This window comes from Ictalurus furcatus, chromosome 20 (assembly GCF_023375685.1).
Source record: "Ictalurus furcatus strain D&B chromosome 20, Billie_1.0, whole genome shotgun sequence".
NCBI classification, from domain to species: domain Eukaryota; kingdom Metazoa; phylum Chordata; class Actinopteri; order Siluriformes; family Ictaluridae; genus Ictalurus; species Ictalurus furcatus.
The window spans coordinates 16,331,766-16,352,456 of NC_071274.1; the positions used below are offsets into that span (position 1 = coordinate 16,331,766).

The 20,691-nt window shown below is 38.6% G+C and overlaps 1 protein-coding gene across 1 annotated transcript in view; it reads left to right on the forward strand.

Annotated features, from left to right (window-relative positions):
• The window catches only part of LOC128623991 (piezo-type mechanosensitive ion channel component 2), a 99,642-nt gene that overhangs the window by 68,500 nt on the left and 10,451 nt on the right, over positions 1-20,691 (forward strand). The window contains exons 26-42 of the mRNA XM_053651238.1: positions 89-332; positions 1,044-1,146; positions 1,493-1,649; positions 2,666-2,755; positions 3,199-3,332; positions 3,579-3,647; positions 8,390-8,493; positions 10,000-10,098; positions 11,036-11,156; positions 11,297-11,365; positions 12,994-13,160; positions 13,476-13,669; positions 14,709-14,882; positions 16,052-16,621; positions 17,041-17,299; positions 18,608-18,790; positions 18,946-19,234. Of these exons, the coding sequence (XP_053507213.1) occupies positions 89-332; positions 1,044-1,146; positions 1,493-1,649; positions 2,666-2,755; positions 3,199-3,332; positions 3,579-3,647; positions 8,390-8,493; positions 10,000-10,098; positions 11,036-11,156; positions 11,297-11,365; positions 12,994-13,160; positions 13,476-13,669; positions 14,709-14,882; positions 16,052-16,621; positions 17,041-17,299; positions 18,608-18,790; positions 18,946-19,234 (3,026 nt within the window). The remainder of the gene's footprint in view (positions 1-88; positions 333-1,043; positions 1,147-1,492; positions 1,650-2,665; positions 2,756-3,198; positions 3,333-3,578; positions 3,648-8,389; positions 8,494-9,999; positions 10,099-11,035; positions 11,157-11,296; positions 11,366-12,993; positions 13,161-13,475; positions 13,670-14,708; positions 14,883-16,051; positions 16,622-17,040; positions 17,300-18,607; positions 18,791-18,945; positions 19,235-20,691) is intronic.

Here is a 20,691-nt window from a genome sequence, read left to right on the forward strand (position 1 = left end):
TTGTGTATAACAGTGTGTAAACATTGATGTTGGTACAGTTCAGGATTTGCTGCTGATTGTTCTGAAGTGGTACCTTGGTGTGTTGTAGGTCGTATTTGGACATGCTGAAGGTGATTATGTTCAGCTACCTGTTCTGGTTTGTCCTGACCATCATCTTCATCACGGGTACCACACGCATCAGTATTTTCTGCATGGGCTACCTGGTGGCGTGTTTCTACTTCCTGCTATTCGGCGGAGAGCTACTTCTCAAACCCATCAAGAAGATCTTGCACTACTGGGACTTCCTGATAGCCTACAATGTCTTTGTGATCACCATGAAGAACGTCTTCTCTGTGAGACACGTCAATGTTTTTTTTGTTTTTTACACAATCATCTAAAGGCATTTTCTTGTTAGTTTGGCCTGTTTAAAAACAAAACAAAACATAGTTTCCAGTTTATTAGGTACATTAGGTTAGCTTGTACCTTCCATTTCAATTTTGTCATTTACCATATAGACATACTGTGTGAAATTATACCTATTTGGTAGGTCCTGATTCTGAAAAGATCATCTGTCATCTGTGCAAACTAATGAATCATCCTAGTAAAAACCGTTCTACTGTCATCCAGAACTGCTCGACCGATGTGTGTAGTGCAAGTGGTGAGATTCAGACGCTTGTGCTATAGCTACAGCCTTGACATACATCGCAACATTGTGAAACACATTAAGTTTAAACATAGCTGCATTCCAAATTTTGTGAAAGTCAATAAGGAGTAGTGTTTTTCTTTTTCTAGCTGAATAAATCTTTTTCTATGAATAAAAAAAAATTTGTAGCCCAAACTCCAAATCTGCTTGTTCCAGGCACCCAGGCTAGTGAGTTGTCCACCGCTGAGTATAAGTACAAGACAGGTGTGCCTAATAAACTGGCATCTCTGTGTATTTATGTCATGCAAAGTTAATGACAATTTCTCCGGTACAATGCACATCTGCTTAAGTGTTTATATGGTATTAAAATTTGAACACCTGTGTGAATTTCTCTGTGGTTCTCATGGTTGCTTTGCCTCAGATTCTTGCCTGTGGCTACATCAACAAGCTGAAGGTGAACTGCTGCTGGCTGATCCAGCTGTTGAGTCTGGCCTGCACCATCAAAGAATATGAGGACCTGCCAGGTGTGGATCTGACTATTTTGTCCCAATGAACCATCAAGGTTTCCTTAATGAAATCTGGATTTGGTATAAATTTGGCAATTGTTTATGTGTACTGCAGGTCAGTGGAAAAATCAGTAAATGCTGACTGAACCACATGCATGCGGCATGACATTATTTAATTGACCAGAAGACAATAGCTGATTGTTTTGCACAAATTCCTTTGCAGTGTCTTTGTTGTTGTTGTTTTTTGTTCTCTGATACACAAGGCTATTTGCAGGGTGAACTTTAGAATCGAAAAGATCAAAAGCTTGTAATCTTCTGGTTTTGGTGTGAAATGTTATATGTACATGTCCATGTGTGTCTTCAGTCTCTAGTAGTGACTGTGACTTACCTAAGGATGAGGCAGGAATCATCTGGGACAGCATCTGTTTCAGCTTTCTGTTGCTACAGAGACGTGTCTTCATGAGCTACTACTTCCTCCATGTCGTGGCCGATATCCGTGCTGGACAGATCCTGGCTTCTAGGTACGCTGTGTTTAAGAACATAAGCCCCGTCGTCACTCTGCTCGCAACGATCAGCATTGAAACGATCGCCGATTTAATTCACGAATTGTTTTTGTTCTATCGGCTAAATTTCACATTTTTAATTAGTATTGAAACATTGCAGCTGTTCAAGGCCACCTCCACAGTGTGCATCATGAATAATCATGAATAATTTAAGAGCTGTTTAGACCATTTGCAGTCGGAAGCTTGGCACGTAACCAAGAACTTGGTAAAAACATAAAGGTCGTTGTTTAAGGAAAGCTAGCAATTAAAAGTTCTACAGGCAGACTGACTGTTGAATTTGTTAAACTGGCTTCTTATCTACCTAACATGATGTAAGGCACGGTTAGAATATTGATAATAATAATAATAAGAATAATAATAATATAAGCACTTCTGCATTGTTTTGGTTAAATATATTTATGTTTTCTTAAAGTTGGAGTGTCAAAAACTGTTATAGACAAAATAAAATAAAAACCATTTTGAGCAAAACCCAAATTCAGCCACAGCACATTCCAACATGTTCTCCCAGACTGCCACATATATACAGTATAGCAATTGTACATACATTAACATTTGGTAGAACATCTGTTATATATTTGCTCTTAAGGAATCATTCTTTCCTCTTAAACTCCAGTTATTTCAAACGTGTTGGATAAAGCGTCCTAAAATTTTCCTTACAAGGAAACTTTACAGGTATTCTTCAGTTATCTTCTACACAGTGTTCTTGCCTAGGTTGTGAATGAGTCTGCTCAGTTCAATTTAGGAACATGAAAGACAACACTAAGAACCACTCAGAAACTTCCAGGAATTCACAGTTCCCGAAAACACAATTGCTGTTTGTTTTGTTCCAGATCTGGTTCAAGAATCGCACATTAACTGGTCATTAGTCATATACTCTAAATATTCTTTTTCCCCAAAAACGTTTCTTACTTAAGTATCAGAAACGCAACAGTTTTTAAAATGTTAATCCATTTTACTCTGTGTGTGTCTCTCAGGGGAGCAGAGCTGTTCCAAGCCTCTATAGTAAAGGCAGTGAGAGCTCGACTGGAGGAGGAGAATAAATCCATGGAGCAGCTCAAGAGACAGTGAGAATACACACTATACATGGATCTGAAGTATAAATAGTTCTGCAAGAATGATTTTGACCATTTGCAATCATGTTTTTTTTTTTTTTTTGTTAAAACGTATCTAATCGTCAATTTCATCGTTACAAAATAAGGCATTGAATATGACCAAGGCTGGATCATTAAAAATTGTTTCATCGCAGGATTTCAGGTTTCAAGTCCTGCCTTTGCTGTTTGACATTTACGGTCATACGTTATCATGAAAGTAGGGAAGCAGGGCAACAAAAAAAGCCTATCAGAAAGACTTATAAAGCATCACCAGTGGTTGAAATGTAGCTCAACTGTTTGGAATTCCAAGAATAATTTTTCAAATTGCATCCAGGTTATCCCAAATGTAGTTCCAGTTAGGTCTTTATGAAAAGAAGTCCGAATCATATCTGATGAATGTGACTGCCTTAAACCAGGATGGACCGCATTAAGACCCGGCAGGAGAAGTTTAAAAAGGGGAAGGAGAAGATGCTGAGCCTGACCCAGGAGTCTACAGACAGCCAGACCTTAATTCATCCTGATGCTGTTGCAGAGGAGGAGGAGGATGATGGTATGACAAACACATCTGATGTGAAGGAGAATATGTTTAAACTGTTGTAGACCAGTAGCTAAATTGAATAATATAGGCCAAGAGTGAAATCTTGTTTTTGGTAAAGCCTGTGGACTATAACAATACTTCATCATATGTCATTATAGATTTTTGCACCATAGACACAAGAAAATACACTTACTTGTATGTGTGATACATTTTTTTTCATTCAGTTATATTAATGATCTTGCCACCATTTTATTGTAGGAGCAGAGAAAGAGAAAGCCAAGGCCAAAAAAAAGCAGTGGTGGAGGCCTTGGGTTGACCATGCTTCCAGTAGGTTTACTATCATAATTTCCTCTGCTCTGAGTGTTGCTTGTGTCCTTGACCAGAACTCAGAGGATTCCCATACTGCACCAGGGCTCAGTGAGACCGACCAATCAGCAAACTCAAATCACCCAGGCCTTATGCTTCTCCTGAATCTATTTAAGGCTTATAGGAAAATACAGGCAGTTCCAGAATTATTGGCACCTTTCATGACAATGTGCAAAATGAATACATTAAACATATGTGTACAGTATGTTATATAGTTCAATCATAAATGTTTTATTCAGTAGTGCATTTTTTTGTTGTTGCCCCCAGAACACTGGAAAACACTGGAGAAAAAAAATCCAGAGGTAAAATTGCCAGCACTATCAGCATGTGAATTCTGGCTGTGACAGTTCCTCGACCTCAGCTACATCACTCGAGTTCGTAATTGGTCTCAACTAGAGATGTGCGCGGGACTGTTATTTTTGTTGTTTTTTTTTAATCCCGCTCACGCAGTGATTATTTTTGTTTATATAATATTTTCAAATAAATTTTATTTGATTTTTGATATTTGATTTTGGTTCCCAAAATATAAACAAACTAGTAGCCAAATTTAATCTACTGCGAACCTGACCAGGCAGCGCATGAACATGTTTGTCCTGCAAGCCTCATATCTGACCACTTGCTCGTTCTCGCATGAAAATAAAAACTTCCCGCCCGCGCGACTTTTTTGTTGTATCCTGCGGGATGCCAGTATCGATGCACAACTCTAGTCTCAGCAAGATTCCCTTTGAACCTTTCTGGCAAGTTTTACTTCAATTCAGAAAACAGGTTTTCACATGGGTTCAGATTTAAAAACTAAGATGTCTATTACAAAAAAAAAAAATTTCAATCTACAGCACGGCTATCAATCCTCAGTGACAGCAGACCACCAGCCTCAAAACAGTCCCATCTTAATATTTTACAGTGGGTACAATATCACATACAGTCCACATTTTTTGCTAAATATGCTGATGGTTTACACAGACAACAGTTCTGATGAAGCCCAGCATTTTGTGTGCTGCTTTCAGGAAGGCTTCTTTGTGCTGCCAGTCCATAGTAGCTTGTTATGGATGGGTGTCTAATAGTTGATTTTGAAACTTGAAACTTCATGAACGATCTAAACTCTGCAATTTATATTATATACAATTATATTTTATCATTATTTCATTATGATTGTGCTTCTGTGATTTTTTATGTATTTGAATCAATTACAAGGTCAACAACTATCTGTCTCACTTGTGCAACCTCATATTTATACTGCAAGAAAACATGAACTTGTGAGTTACTGAACACAGAGCAATTTTGTTTAAAAAAACAATTTCTTTGCATTTAGTTGAACTATCCTTTATTTGTAGCTAAAATTTTGCCACATATAAATTTGAGAGAAAATACTGTTATTTTTTATTGAATAAGCTAGTAATCACAATTCTTTGAGGGGAATACTAGAATTTTTGTAATAATTTATAATATATACTCATTTTGTCAATTCTCTTGAAAGGTGCCAAGAATTCTGGATTTGGCTGTGTATTTATATTATCTAAATATACAACGAATGTATATTTAGATAATATAAATACATATGCATAAGTATTCATAGTATCCAACCCTCTATAACTTTTCTACATTTTGTAGTGTTACAAACTGGAATCGAAATGGAATCAGTTGGGATTATATGTCATGAATCTACACAAAATGGCCCATAGAATTTAAGTAGGGGAATCAATATATTTTTCAAAATGATTTACCATTAAAAAAAGTAAATGATGTGATTGCTTAAGTATTCATCTGTGTTGCTGTCAAACCTCTAAATTAGTTCTGGCATCTGAAGTAACATAATTAGTAGAATGGAGTCCACCTTTGTGCGAGTAAAGTGCCACATGATCTCAATATAATTTACAAGACTTGAAAATTGCTTTTCCCCAACAATCTCCTTCTAGTCTGACAGCGCTTGAGAAATTTTGCCATGAAGAATGGACACAAAATATCAGGATCCAGATGTGCAAAGCTGATATATATCCCAGAAGAGTTGCAGCTGTCTTAAATCATTCATTCATTTTACTTCTACTTTTCCTGGTAGGGGTTGCAGTGGCAGCAAGCTGAGAAGGTCAGTCCAGACTTCTCTATTCCTGGACCCAAAGACCAGTTCCTCTTGAGAAAGCTTTTCAGTCATTCTCAGGACACCTGTAAGATAATGAATCTTGGGTCTGTCCTGGGGTCTCTGTCCAGTGGGACATGCCTGATACAACTCTAGTGTAAGGTACCTGAACCACCTCAACTGGCTCCACGATCCCAGTTTGTCATACCAATCCAAAGGCTCTGCTCCATATCTTCATATCAAATGGAAGAGGCATGTTAACAACACAACTCTAACCTTGTCCAGTGCCTTCAACATCTCTGGCCGAATCTCATCTCATGGTTTGCCAGAAGATCACTGGCGAAACCTAAAAGTCATTTTCCATGGTCTCTACAAACTCCTCTCATGCCTGAGCTTTCTCTTCTGCATCTAACTGCATTTGCAGCAGACCTTCTGGCTTTCCTATACCTCTAAATTGAATTAGGAGAGCCCTCAATGAGCACTACTTCTTCAGTGATGGCTTCCCTCACCACTGGTGTACATCAGCATGTCCTAGGGTTACAGGCTGACAGGCGCCAGCAGCCTTCTGGCAACGGCTTCTTGCTGCTTCAACAACTGAGGACTAAACATGGTCCATTCAGAGTCAGCGACCTCATGTCTTACATGGTAGAAGTCATTTCAGAAGTGGGAGTTAAATTCCTCTCTCACCAGAGCTTCTGCCTGACACTCCAGAAGGCTTTCTAGGGAAGCTGCCACTGCTGGGCCCTTGAGCAAGTTCCTTAACCCTCTACTGCTCAGTTGTTTAAATGAGATAAATGTAAGTCACTGGATAAGGGAGTGTGCCAAATGCTGTAAATGTAAATGTCTTCTGGGTTTGCCAAGTAAATTTGGCTGGGGCCCCATGTGACAAATCCAACTCACAACAAGAAGTGATCAGTTGACAGCGCTACTCATCTCCTTACACAAGTGTCCAGTCTCAAATGTGATGATACAATTACAAAATCGATCAGTGACCTTTGGTCTAAAGTTCTCTGGTACCAAGTGAACTTATGAGCAACCTTGTATTTGAACATAGTGTTTGTTATTGATAATCAGTGGCTTGCATAGAAGTTTAATAACGTTTCACCACTCAGGTTCAATGTTCAATTGTTCAGATGTTAGCAATATTATGTGAATCATGGTAAAAAAAAAAAAGATTTTAAAAATCCCAATTAGTCAATATCAGTTCCGGGTTCTAACACTACAAAAATGTGGAATAGTTCAAGGGGGGGTGAATACTTATGCAAGACACTGTAAATATTTATTCGTATGATATTTTACAGACAGTGTGCATTTAAAATGTATGAAAATCACTGAAGTTGCTAAAAGATTTATGTTTAGCATTGGAATATTCAGAGCCTTAAATAGATATATACTGTATTGCATCTAAGGACAGGAAAAATGCTAATACCTGGGTGGTACTGGGTCCTTGGCTTGAAGTGACATCAGTTGATTAAAACAATTGGCCTGGTCCCTAGAGCCCACAGTTATGAATCTCTGCCATGGTTTCAATTTATCTCACCCTCATTAAAAGAAATAGAGAGTCCATTTTTCCAGTCTGGTTTCCTTTAAGACACAAAGAACTATGGCTGGGAACTCTCTCTTTCACAGAGACAGCTCAGAATGAATTGATCAGTGCTGACAGGTTACAATAAAAACATTTTTCCTTTGCCTTTGGTATTATCTTATTCCAGATGTTAACATGGCTAGAAGTAAACAAAAACTAACCTGTTACTTACTACCTATTAAGTTAGTAGTTATACTGTCTCTTTAATATGGTGAAATGTATGATAAATGAATTGACCTGCTAATACTCCTCTAATACATACTCCTGCGTCAGGCTGAGCAGTTCATCTCTGTGCTGTGCTACTCTGGTTTGCTTTTGTTGTTTCTATCCTTCATCCACAGAAGTCGATTTTATTTCTACATGCTCATGTGTTTTGTTCACGCTCCTATTTCAACACTCCCACCCTAACCCTGTCCATTGTGGCTGTTCTGTTCAAGGACACAAGGCAGTTTCCCTACTCCAGTTCCTGTCCTACAGTGCAAACAGGACAGGACACAGGGGATAAAATGTTCCTGGTCTGTTTTTGTTCGAACCGTTAACCGTCCCTGCTTTATTTTTGATGCTGTCATTCTTGGTTAGTTAGTGGGAGCTGTTTTGATCATATCTAGTACGTAACAAATGTCAATCTTCTTTACTATTTTAGGCTCTGTCTCTGTCCTAAAGTCTTTTAAACCTGTGCTTTTTTCCCACTTTGCTTTAACATTTTCATGGCTGTTGGGCAAATTTGTGTGTATTGTCCGTCTATAGTGTCATTAACATCACCCAGATCCTAAGAATTTATTGAATACTGTGGTATGTCTGGATCAAGGGTTCTTTGCAATCCATCCCTGGCTGTAAATCCACTATTTCTGACTGTTATGATCAGATCCTTTGTAGGCTGGTTCCTCAGATTTGTGCAATACAGTCATTTTTAATTCCATGGATTATTCAATTCATTTCCTTACAATAAACATCTTAAACACCTATACACGCTTGTCGCTGTCCGGCATTGCCTGTGTGGCCTGTGCTGTAGAGCAAATGACTATCCCCACCCTTTCTTTCTTTTAGTGGTGAGGAGCGGAGATTATTACCTGTTTGAGACTGACAGTGAAGAGGAGGAGGAAGACGAAGAGAAAATAGATGAAGAACCTCACAAGAAATCAGCGTTTCAGGTGAGAGGATTCGAGCTTTAGTGTATAGGAATGATGCCATCTAATGCCAGCACTACAGCAGCAAACGTTTTCACTATTGAATGTGTTTAGGTTTATTTGTTCAGCCTAGGCTAGGGTTAAAACCATGTAGTTGTACATATATAGTTGTAAGCGTTCAAATTGACCCAATATAGAACCACTGTTTTAGTCACCTTATACCACAGCAAATTGCCAATAAAATGTCATAGTTTTAATCCATTTACAGTTATACTTAATGTAGTGGAACAAGTTCCTCTTATCACTTAGGTTATTTGCAGTGTCAGTTAAAAAAAAATTAAGACAAATAAATGGAGCTTGTCATATTGCAGAGAAATTGCAAAGTGCAAAAAAATAGTCCTGAAGACTTTCTTGTGTTGGAAAAGTTACAGCTTTACCTCTGATTATTACAAAGCACCGATACTGGAGACTCCTTCCAAAAACATCTCCGAAAAGAAAACTTCACCATATCAACAATTACACAAGTTTGTAAAAATATGTTTGCATGGAGCGTCAACTCCCTGTGTAAGTTGTTACTATAGAAACGATGACATATTAGAACAAGCACAATCATTTAAACCTTGCATTACTGTCGGAGCTGACGGGAAATTAATCAGCACTTTCTGAGAAAAATAATTTGAGAAATTTACAGTGCTGTAGAGTTGATAGTGAGCCACTTGACTATTGTTTAGTCAGACAGTGTTTTTTAGGACTCAGAAGGGCTTTTCACACTGCTCTTAACCCCGGGTTATCATCTTTCGAAACCCTGTTTCTATCCCCGGGTAGAGGAACACTTCGCACTTGTAATTTAGGAGCAGGGTTATCACCGTTTTTACCTGGGGTGATGAAACCCTGCTCCGAAGCAGGGTTAGTACCGCTTTTCTCGTTGCGGTGCCAAACGTGTACCGTGTGAAACGATGCAGTGTTTGAATGTTACGGCTAGATGATAAACAACAGACACCCAATCAGGAACTGAGTAGCGCGTGCCTCATATCGCATGCTTTGTACAGTCACAGTCACTTTGTACAGTCGCGAGACAAGCCGTTATTTAAACTGGTCGTGTTCTGTATTCATCCAATCAAGGCTGTTGACACCGCAAATATGCAAATAAGAACATTAACCCAGGGTTTAGATTACACGTACAGTGTGAAATGTACAGATTATGAATAGCCAAGTTTAACTGTCAACCCCGGGTCACGTATGAGAAGTGTGAAACATAAAACAAGATAACCCAGGCTTCCATTTACTCGGGCGGGGTTTCGAAGGACCCAGGGTTAACAATTTAAAGTGTGAAAAGCCCTAAAGGAGTTTAGATTTACTCCTACCTCACTGATTTAGTGGTTGCATTCAAATCTGCATACTCCTGTTCTAAAAAGTAGACACTTTCATAATGAATTTTGACCTGTAGTATGGTACTCTGCAGTTTGGGTTGTAGTCCCCACATGTTCCCTCTGACACTGGCTGCCTCTATTTTTTTTTTTTTCCCTTCAGCGAGCGATCGGAAAGTTTGCCTCAGCCATCCTGGCTTTGCCCAGGTCTATACTAAAACTGCCCAAAACTATCCTTCAGTATCTTATCAGGGCAGCCAAGGTATCAGCTAAAGATTATGCTGTGTTTGTGTGGTTTCTTGTGTTTGTTTATGGTTTGTGTGTATCTGTTGACAGTGCCTTGCCTTTCCACTCCATGCTGTTGAATTTATATTTATTTATAAGGTCCTAAAATGTCTAAATGATTTTCTCAGATGGAATGAAAAAGCTTGGGTAAAATCTGAAGTGCGATTTGTTTGTTTAATTAATTGCCATCATCATGGTTAGCATGCATTTTCCGTGTCATCCTCATCATCATATTTGGGCTAGGTGTGTTTATTTATTTATTTTTGTCCAGTAAGTATATGTCTTCTACATATTTGTGTTCAGTCTATGTGATTTGCCCCACTGTATACTAGTCATCATTACAGACCAAACAAATGAAAGCACCTTCAAACTGAATTGTCATTCAGATTGCAAAAGTTATTTCTGTGCCAGTGGGGCAAAAAGACTGCAGTCATACCATTCTTTATCTTGGTCTGTTTCTAGCCTGAATTCAATCAACCCCAGTTAAAGATATATAAATATAGTGAAATATAGTGAGAAGATATCATGTCACAGGCAAAACTTATGCATTGTGTCGCCAAGTTGAAGATGGTTATTTGACTTCAGGCTGGAGTTTAGTGACTCTGTGAAACTCACTGAAGCTCACTGAAGCTCACTGAAGCTTGTTAATGGAATTGTCTAAAGCACAGGTTCTCAATCCTGGTCCTGGAATCCCCCCCTGCTTATTTTAATGTTTTTTTTCACCTCTCACCACCATCTCCTTCAACTAATCAGCTAAATAACAGCACTTCCTGAGTCGAAGTGGGTGTGTTAGAGCAGGGAAAACATTCAGATATGCAGGGCAGGGGGTTGAATGACTCCAGGATGACGGTTGGAACCCTGTGGTCTAAATAAACCATTGCAATGATTTGATAGTGGCTTGTGTTGCTCCACAGTTTGTGTACCATGCATGGGTCACAGACTCCAAAACAGCTCTTAAGGAGCGGGGAAAAGAGCGGCGGCATTTCTGGAAAAGATACGGAAGAGGGCGTAAACACAGGAAAGACAAGGAGGAAGGTGCATTATGCAAATCCTAAACAGGAGCCAAAGTTTTACACACAGTACATAATACAGTTAACATAACGTTATATCGGCTTCATTTTATAGGCATTCAGTAAAGCGTAAAAGTGGGTGTGTGTGTGTGTGTGTGAGAGCAGGTCAAGTCGCAATTGAGATGGGAGATGATGAACATCAGGCCTCAGAGGAGGAGAATAAGGAAGGACCAGGTATCTATTGAAAATCACTGTTTCAATGCTCATTACCTTTAACTCCGTCATAAACCCAAGAGTTTTTTTTTTAGGATTGTTGCGGACAAAAATGCCTGATTTTGCTGCGACTTTTTTTTATATATTTTTTTTTCACAAATTTGTAGTGCATCCTGCAGTGTGCTTTTTTGCGTAAAACTATTTGCAGTGGCGAAATTGCACTTGCATGAAATTGTCTTTCGCAGTGATGTGTGTTGGTAAATGAGACCTTTTAGGTGTACTCGTGTCCGATGCACATGAATCGAAGGGGGCTTTGGCTGAACGTCTTGACGAAAATCTGCAAGCTCTTGCGAATATTGCGGCGTTTCCTTGATTTTGCGTTAACTTCTGAGATCGTTCAGCAAAATCCTGGAGGGTCTGCGTAATTTATGCGTACACAAACAGCACGGTTTTAATGGTTTATTACTTCCTTCATTTTGTTTAATCCGACAGAAATATCATTTAGATTCACCTCAATGAGTTTATTCCGTTTTAGTTATAATTCAGATTATTGATGGAAAGTTAGGCTGAAGGAAAATTAACTAATGGCATGTGGATATATATATATATATATATATATATATATATATATATATATATATATATATATATATATATTAATGTCATTATAAGCTCAAAGAGGAAACAAAATGATGTAAGGAATAAGACATGAATGACAGCATGCTGTTATAGAAAAATAATCAATGATAGGGTGTTGTGATGCAGCCTTCCACTACGTACTGTTACTCTGACCACCCCAACGTTGATTATTTTTCCTAAAACAGCATGTCCCCAACTGTTTCATTCTTCTTATACCACAGCAATTTACAGCGATGACATTTTTTCATTATTAAAGAACAACTCGTCGTAATTTGGATCTGTTTATAGTTATGTTTAATGCTTTTGTATGTCAATGAAGCAAAGTAGTTCCTGTTATTATTTACTTTATAGCAGCTATAAGCAGTCATTCCCTCATCAGCCTCTCTTTTTTTCTCTCTTGAAGTTAATAAGACAATAAAACAACCAACATCACAGCTTGTCTTGTTACTGAGAACTTGTAAAGCTGTCCTCCTGAGGACTTTCCCATGTTGGAAAAGAACAGTTTTACTTTTCTTACTGTATATAGTTATCTCCTTATAGAAAACTTGACCATATCAAGCATTTTACACATTTATGACATCTATGACACATATATAACCCTCCTTGTCATGTTGTTACTATAGAAACCTGCATATATTAGAACGAGTGTAGTAATATAAACGTGCGATTTGCCTTGCAGTCAGAATTGTTGTCAGTTGCTGTTATAGAAAATCAGTCAAGACCTTTTGACCGAATAGCTTCGAGAATTCAACAGCGCTGTGTTATAATGAAGATAAACACTTGCCCTGTATGTGGTGGGCAGGATGTACATTTATTACGATTTTCTTTCATTTGAGCTTCTTTATCAAATTCTCCCTGAATATAAATTTTAAACCAGTGCATTATGCTGAGTCACCTTTACCTACCTTGCTATTTTTGGCGAATTATGTCATTGTAGATTTCTAAATATCCAAAATATCCCAATATCTCCACAACTATTAAGGTGCAATGATGCCCCTCCTTTTTCACAGACAACATTATTAAAAGGGTTTTCAACATCATCAAGTTTACCTGGGTGCTGTTCCTGACCACTCTGGAGAGCCTGACCATGTGGATCAACAACATCTGTAAAGAATACATCGACATCTCCACTGTGCTGCGCATCGAACGCTGCATGCTTACCAGAGAGGTCAAAAAGGTGTGGTATTCACACACACACACACACACACACACAAACACACACAAACACACAAAGTAAGAATTCTTACAATTGTTTTTACTTTTTTCCGTTACAGATTTTAACATACACTGGACATTTTTATTCAAAATAAATTGATTTATCCTATAAATTCAAACCTAATTTTAAAAATATTTCCACTGAAATTTAATTATAGATTTAAAAAAAAAAAAGTTTGGATTATTTGATTGATGTATTGAACTGTACATTGTTGTGTTTTTTTTTTTTTTAATATAAAATTCTTAGCAGAAGCTGACTTTTGCTCTGATCTCACAGGGAAATGTGCCATCACGTGAAAGCATCCACGTGTACTACCAGAAGCAGATGCGTCTGAATGTGTCGCGCGAGTCCGGATTGGATCGGATCAGTGAGGAGGACTCGATCTCCGGATCTCATAAACCCCGGCGCAGACGCAGAGGATATACGTTAGAGAGCCAGGACTCTTTGGCATCCCGAGACAGCATCTCCAGGTATATGTGTATTTGTGTCCCCATTTGTGTGCATTAGTACTATAAAATATCATGTTACTGTTATGTTATATTATGAAAGTGATATACAATCCTTCTTGATGCAAAATTCAGTCCTTGGAAAATCCTAACACTGCGCATATTCTTATTCTTAAGAGGAGAAAAGCTTTTAAAAGTTAAATCATGATGTAGTCTGAAAGGGCTCTTATTTCAGTGTTATACAGACAGGATTATGGGCATTTTGTTCATCACTGCATTAAATCAGGCTTTCTTACATTGTTCATTACATGATCAAATTAATATTCACAAAACGTATACCTCACCTTACCTTGACCCAACATAATGTTGTGTTTAAGAACATCTACTCCATTTCCCTTCCCAGAATATCTTCTGAAGAGAAATATGGTGCATATGTTGTTATAAATAGGTTTCAGAGAGAAAATGATCGAAGCTATGTGTTAATTTTGTTGTCTCGAATATTACGATGCAAAATACCGGTGAGATGAATTGACGTATGACGATATCTAAAATGTAATATTCGTTATGAGCTCTATGACCATTTTTTGTTACTGGTAATGGGATAATGAAGGAATGTCAGTGAAAAATAACACACTAAATGTCCTGTTCATTTCCATAAAACTCCTTTGATTTCTTTATTCTGTTCTCAACTTCCTCAGCTTACAGGCTAATGTCATGTTTATATAAAGATGCTCAGGTACTTAGGAGCCTACTCTTATAAGAGTCGTAAGGATCTATGTGCATTGTGTATTTCATATTGTTTGCAGTTTTATTGTGGTACATGTCAGGTGTTTTGCTTGTCCTAGCACATCACTAAAGCTCATTGATAAGATTATAAAGCTTGTAAGGTGAATTATGTGAGTTAAAACAATGAAAATAGTGAAACTTCTGCAGTGCAGCGTTCTACCGGACAGTGAGGTATAACAATGGTGAAGTTTTATAGCAACCTAGTGAACATACGTCATCATATCATTCCATTCATCAATTCACTCCTTCTTCCACATCTCCGTCCATCTCCATCTAGTGCATACACAGAGGCCACCATGCTCTTTTCCCGCCAGTCCACACTGGACGACCTGGACGACGTACCTCAACACGTGCCCAAAACCAGCGAACGCGCTCGGCCCAAGCTGCGCAAAATGCACAGCATGGACATGTCCAACTCCTCTGCAGACAGTGGCAGCAGCAACATCTCCAGGTCTTTAACACTATTACGCATCCTCACTCTTTCCTCATCTCCACTCCTTATGCCCATTCTTAGGTCCCTGTTTGACTGTATACATTGCTTAGTGAGAAAGTTTGGCCATCTTTAATGAGATGCCGTTAAAGTCAATATAATAAATAATATTAAGGTGGTGATTAGTTTTCATCTGTTTGAGTTCATATAGGATGTTAAGCATGTACAGTAAGTGTAATATTAAAAAATATCAGGGTATATATTGCAATTCAATCAATTTGCCAGGGACGTGTCAAATTGGCAAACTAATATATCAAGTAAAAAGTAGTCATAAAGTTCTGAGTAATAAGTATTAATTAATAAGTATTATTCAGGGTGAACTGTGTATCAGTTCGTTGGTGGTGGGAATATATTTATAGCTGTTATCAAATTGATTTTCATAATAATTGTAGATAACCTAAGCTGGGAATCATAGATAAAATAATACCTATAATAATAATAATAATAATAATAATAATAATAATTAATTCACGGCAGATTGCTGCATTATATGGCAGTATATTAATTTATGTCTCATCAGAGGACAATTTGAAAGTAACTCTCCAGGTCTTTTAATACTTGATCATCTCTGGAACAAATCAAGCGTCATGACACAGAGGGAATGTAACCTCAGACAATGTCTTCCTTTACATCAGCGCTGTGTTGTCAGCATAACATTCCTCTTCAGACACTGGACTCTCATACTGTTCCTGCAGTGTGCGCACTTGGTTATTTATGCGTAATAACATCTGGCAAAGGGACTACCAATGGAAATTAGCCTTCGGGCTAACTTGGGTACATTTACATTCATGAATGTTGATTAATGTACACTGTTCCTATTGGAAATAAATAAATAAATACTTCGAGATGAGCAGTAAAAGCTCATAAAAACACTTTAGAATAGAACATTTACTGTTAGGCACCAATGAGACAGGAAATGAGCGCTCATGTCCCTACTATTTACCTTACTAATAAAACACCCAGGGGTTGGCGGGGGGGGGGGGGGGTCACTGTGGCTTGATGGATAAAAAACTCATGTGAAAGCCAAATGAAAATGATGCAATGCTACTGAACTATGTGTGAAAACAGTCTTAGTTTACCAGTGTTTTTTTTTGGTTTTGGTCTTTGTGTGTTTTCTGTGTTTTCAACAGCGAGGCCACTCAGTGCATCACTTTATTCTCACGGCAAGGTACTAACGACACCATTGATGAGGTGGAGGACGAGCAAGATCAACTACATCACCGTGACGAAAGACCTGAACATGTTGAGGAAGCAGAGACAGGCCCCTGGAGCTCCATTGAGCCTGATTCAGAGCTGGAACATGAAATGAAGCTTGAGGAAGAAAAACCTGAAGAAACAGAATGGGCACCTGAAGATCACGCGGATGAGGAGCAAGACAGGCTGGAGGATGACGGTGAAGCTCAAAGCCCCGGGAGGGAGGATGGCGAATCCTCAGGACCAGAGCTCATGCCAGGAGAGGGGACGTCCAGACAGCTTTTCACCCCCGACACGGACATCCCAAACACATCAGATGCAGATGTCCCACCCAGCTATAGCAAAGCAGTGAGCTTCGATCGTCTCTCGGTTGCTTCACCAGAGAGTGATGAAGACAAGCAGCTCATGCTGATGACCTCAGACAGCAGATCAGACTTACTGTCGGACGATGCACTGCTGCCCTCGCAAACCACTGAGCTCACAGCTAGTGAGCTGCTGCTCAACAAGTAAGACTTGCAAAGCATCACCGTTATTTCTAGTAAGAAGCAAGCATCCCTACTTATCCAGGGAGCTTTATTAGTTCTACAGAATGGTGTGAAGGTCCATAGTGATTTACACTCACAACATCATAAAACTCATTCAGGAGATTAATTAAACCAGTGGTTCTCAAACATTTTTAAGCCCGGGACCCTTTCATGGTGATCTTTTTTTTTAATTATTATTTAAAACCAAACACTGCAGGGTAAAACCCTGTGCAAAACCAGGCTTAAACAAATCTCCAGTAGTCAAAAACACAGTAATTGGATATATAGAGGTAATACGAAATGTATAATTAGATGTACATGCACAATTTCCCAGTTGATCTCCTTCCCTCTTAGCAAGAAGCCCTTTCACAACCAAATTTGATCTCCCTCAATTTTCCCAGAATGTTTTATGACGAGGAGCTGGATGGCTCGGAGCGCTTCTACAAGTCCCAGCCCCTGGGCCTGCAGCTGTGCTACGCTCTCTACAACCTGTTAGTGGCTCACTCTGAGATGGTTTGCTACCTGGTCATCATCCTCAACCACATGATTTCAGCCTCCATGGCCACACTGGTGCTGCCCATCCTCATCTTCCTGTGGGCAATGCTCTCTGTTCCACGGCCCAGCAAACGCTTCTGGATGACTGCCATCATTTACACAGAGGCAAGTTCAAGTTCCAGCATCTCAATATGCACGTAGAAGTTCATTGCTCATGGACGTTCACTGTAAGTGTAACACTGATATTGGTGCTGTATAACCTTTTAGGGTCTTGCTAATTAACAGGGTGTCCGTGGGTCCTTAAAAAGTCCTAATAAAATTCCTTGATGTAAAAGTAAGGGCTTAATTAGCATTAAAATGTCTTAAATTCACATGTTAAAGGTTTTAAAAAAACACAACTGAACCGACAACGTAAAGAAGATTTCGATTTTATTTTGGTTTGTTGCTTTTTGAAATGGTAAACGCGTGTGACTGTATCGCACTTGGAGTGTGTGTGCGGCTCAGCAGTGTTTTAGAGCGCCTCGGTTCACAGTAACTGCCGCTCCACACCAACTTCATCTCTGTCTGTGCTGTGAGTTTGAGTCAGTTATAACCTGCATTTAGAACGACACACACCAGATTCACTTTGGTTTTACCTTAGCGTAATCTCAAGCATTTTTGTGGGCAGAGGTTTACGGCATTTCACCTGATTGGTAATGAGAAGTGAATTAAAAGAAAAACTGTTGCCAACTAAAAGGAGGTCTTCCTGCGGGTTTCCGCCAAAATAAAAGCCACAACGTCTAACACATAAAAGTGAATTAAGTCAGAAATATATTTACTATGGTTATATTACTATTTGTACCCCAAATAAAAATGTATTATTATTATTATTATTATTATTAAATATTATTCAGTGCAATAGTAATATTACAAAATAGCAAAGGTTTTATTAATATATATATTTTCTCCTTTACAAACATTTCTGTACGTTTCTAACACTACTTGTTACATTACCTTGGAATTAAATTACAAAAAAAACTCGTAACACTGCTGCGAGGGGGTTTCTAATACAGCTGCTGAGGGAGTGATGGTAAATTTTTTTCTCTTCTGACTGCCGTAATCCATCTCTATAGTTTTTTCCCTCTCTTAGAAAGTCATGGAAAAGAAATACTGGATTTTGTTTTCTTTCACTGTTGGAGCAAATGGTAATGCAAAAAAGGATATTTGCTACCGTCGCCCATCTACCTCTATAGAACTTTACCATGCTATCATTTATTTAAACCCAGAAATGGATGTATATGCATGAACGCACTCCATTATAGCTGATGTATCGTGTAGCATGATCGAAGTGACGTGCAGGTCTTAAATTCTTTTGGAGATGTCTTGAATATGGTATTAGAAAGGATTCAGTTATGAAGTGCTGCTACCTGCAGGTGAATGAACTGAATGTCATTTTAACTACTGTCAGTGAGTAAATGTAGCTTGTTCCTTTAGGTTACCATCGTCGTCAAATACTTCTTCCAGTTCAGCTTTTTCCCCTTCAACCAGAACTTGGAAGTGGATAGAAAGAAGCCCTATCATCCACCTAACATCATTGGTGTGGAGAAAAAAGACGGTTATGTGCATTACGACCTCATTCAGCTTCTTGCCCTCTTCTTCCATCGCTCAATCCTCAAGGTGCTTATATGAATTCATTTTCATACCCTTTAATTTTATCTTTCGGTTCAACCCTCTGTATCTCCATTTGCCCTTATCTCTGTGCATCTCTTCTGAAACGTGCCATTATCCATCCTTAACTCCAGTGATATTGTTTTTCAACACTACTTCTTCAGTGCCATGGTCTGTGGGACGAGGACGACCCCAAAGAGACCGCAAAAGACGCCTCTCATCATCGTGACGAGTCCGAGGACGAAGACAAAATGGCAGCGGTGATTCCAGCAGAGACAAAAAAGAAGAGCTCACCCCCTCGCTCTATGAAATTCAACCTGGGAAGTTCGACGGACTTTGAATCCACGCAGCATGTGCACGTGCGCCAACCTGAACTGCGCACGTACCAGCGGCGCAAGAGCTCCAGCGGCGGCTCGTACATCTCACGCCACTCGTCCCAACGCTCCAAGAGAGGTGAGAGGTCTGATTTCAGGGCTTGCATTGTTATACGCCATTTTAGCAGTAATTGCACGTGTGCTGGGTTCAGAAAGATTTCATCCTAGTTAAACATCCATTCACTTCTCTTTGAGACTTCTAGAGTGAGTCCATGACTGGAGTGCCATTTGTGTCCCAGTGATATTACATTTCAGTGTCCTTCAAAGCAGCCAATGTGCAACAATTTGCATCTTTAATAAAAATCTTTGCATAGAAAACATCATTTTTGCCTGAGCCAGTCCACTGTAACTAAACTCTAGCTTAAGATATCCTCATTAAAATACTCAAATTATTTTTGAATTCATGTGTGAAAGCGTTTAACATCTCATGCTTGAAACATCCTTTTCCACGAGTCACCCATTATAGGTTTAGAAAATTTGTCAATTTTAGTTTTATAACATTCAGTCAACCTTATAACCTGAACACAGTCACCCTTATGAAATATTTTGAATATTCATAATTCACATGTTCCACAGGAAGTTATTTTGTTCGTTTGAATTCTCGAGATCACGGGAAGAAGAAAATGAAGTTCTCGTATTCAGTGAATCAGTGATTCACGTTATTATGATGAATTGTTAATTAATTTTAGTGGCTTCATGGTTTGCACGGTTGCCTCGCACCTCCAGGGATGGGGGTTCGATTCCTGCCTCTGACCTCTGTGCCCGGAGTTCAGGGCTTTGGGGGTTTCCTCTGGGTACTCCGGTTTCCTCCCACAGTCCAAAGACATGCGTTGTAGGCTGATTGGCATCTCTAAATTGTCCATAGTGTGTGAATGTGTGTGTGATTGTGCCCTATGATGAGTTGGCACCCCGTCCAGGGTGTCCCCCACCTTGTGCCCAGAGTCCCCTGGGATAGGCTCCAGGCTCCCCACAGCCCTGTGTAGGATATGAATAGATGGATGGATATAAAATAATAATTATTATTATTTTATAATATTTAAATAATTACTTTTTTTAAAAAATCTATTTTAAATTCTAATTATTTAACTAAATAATTTGAATTTCCTTAATGTCTTCATACCAATAACATGGATGCTAGTTAAATAAAAACTCTCTTACTTTCAACCCTGTTACTCATTTAACAAGATAATGCAGCGATTTCCATTAAAGAAACCTTGAAAGAAATTAGACATTATTGCCTGAAATGGGTTAATAAATAGTATTTTTATTGATTTATTAAAATGTTTTCTTAGAGAAGAGTTATGAGAGATAAATGACACTGAAAAAAACGACAGATTCTGTTCTGTATACTGTTATGAATTGTTCAGTATGTTTCAAAAATGTTAGTCATGCACTTTTAGTATTATGTAAAATTTTACGTAAACCTTTACTGTGCAATTTAATATCGGCTTGAATTTTCAAATGCGATATTTACATTTGTGAACGTATCAGAAGGCAAATGAAAATCATTTACGTATAATAATATGCCCTTTCTGT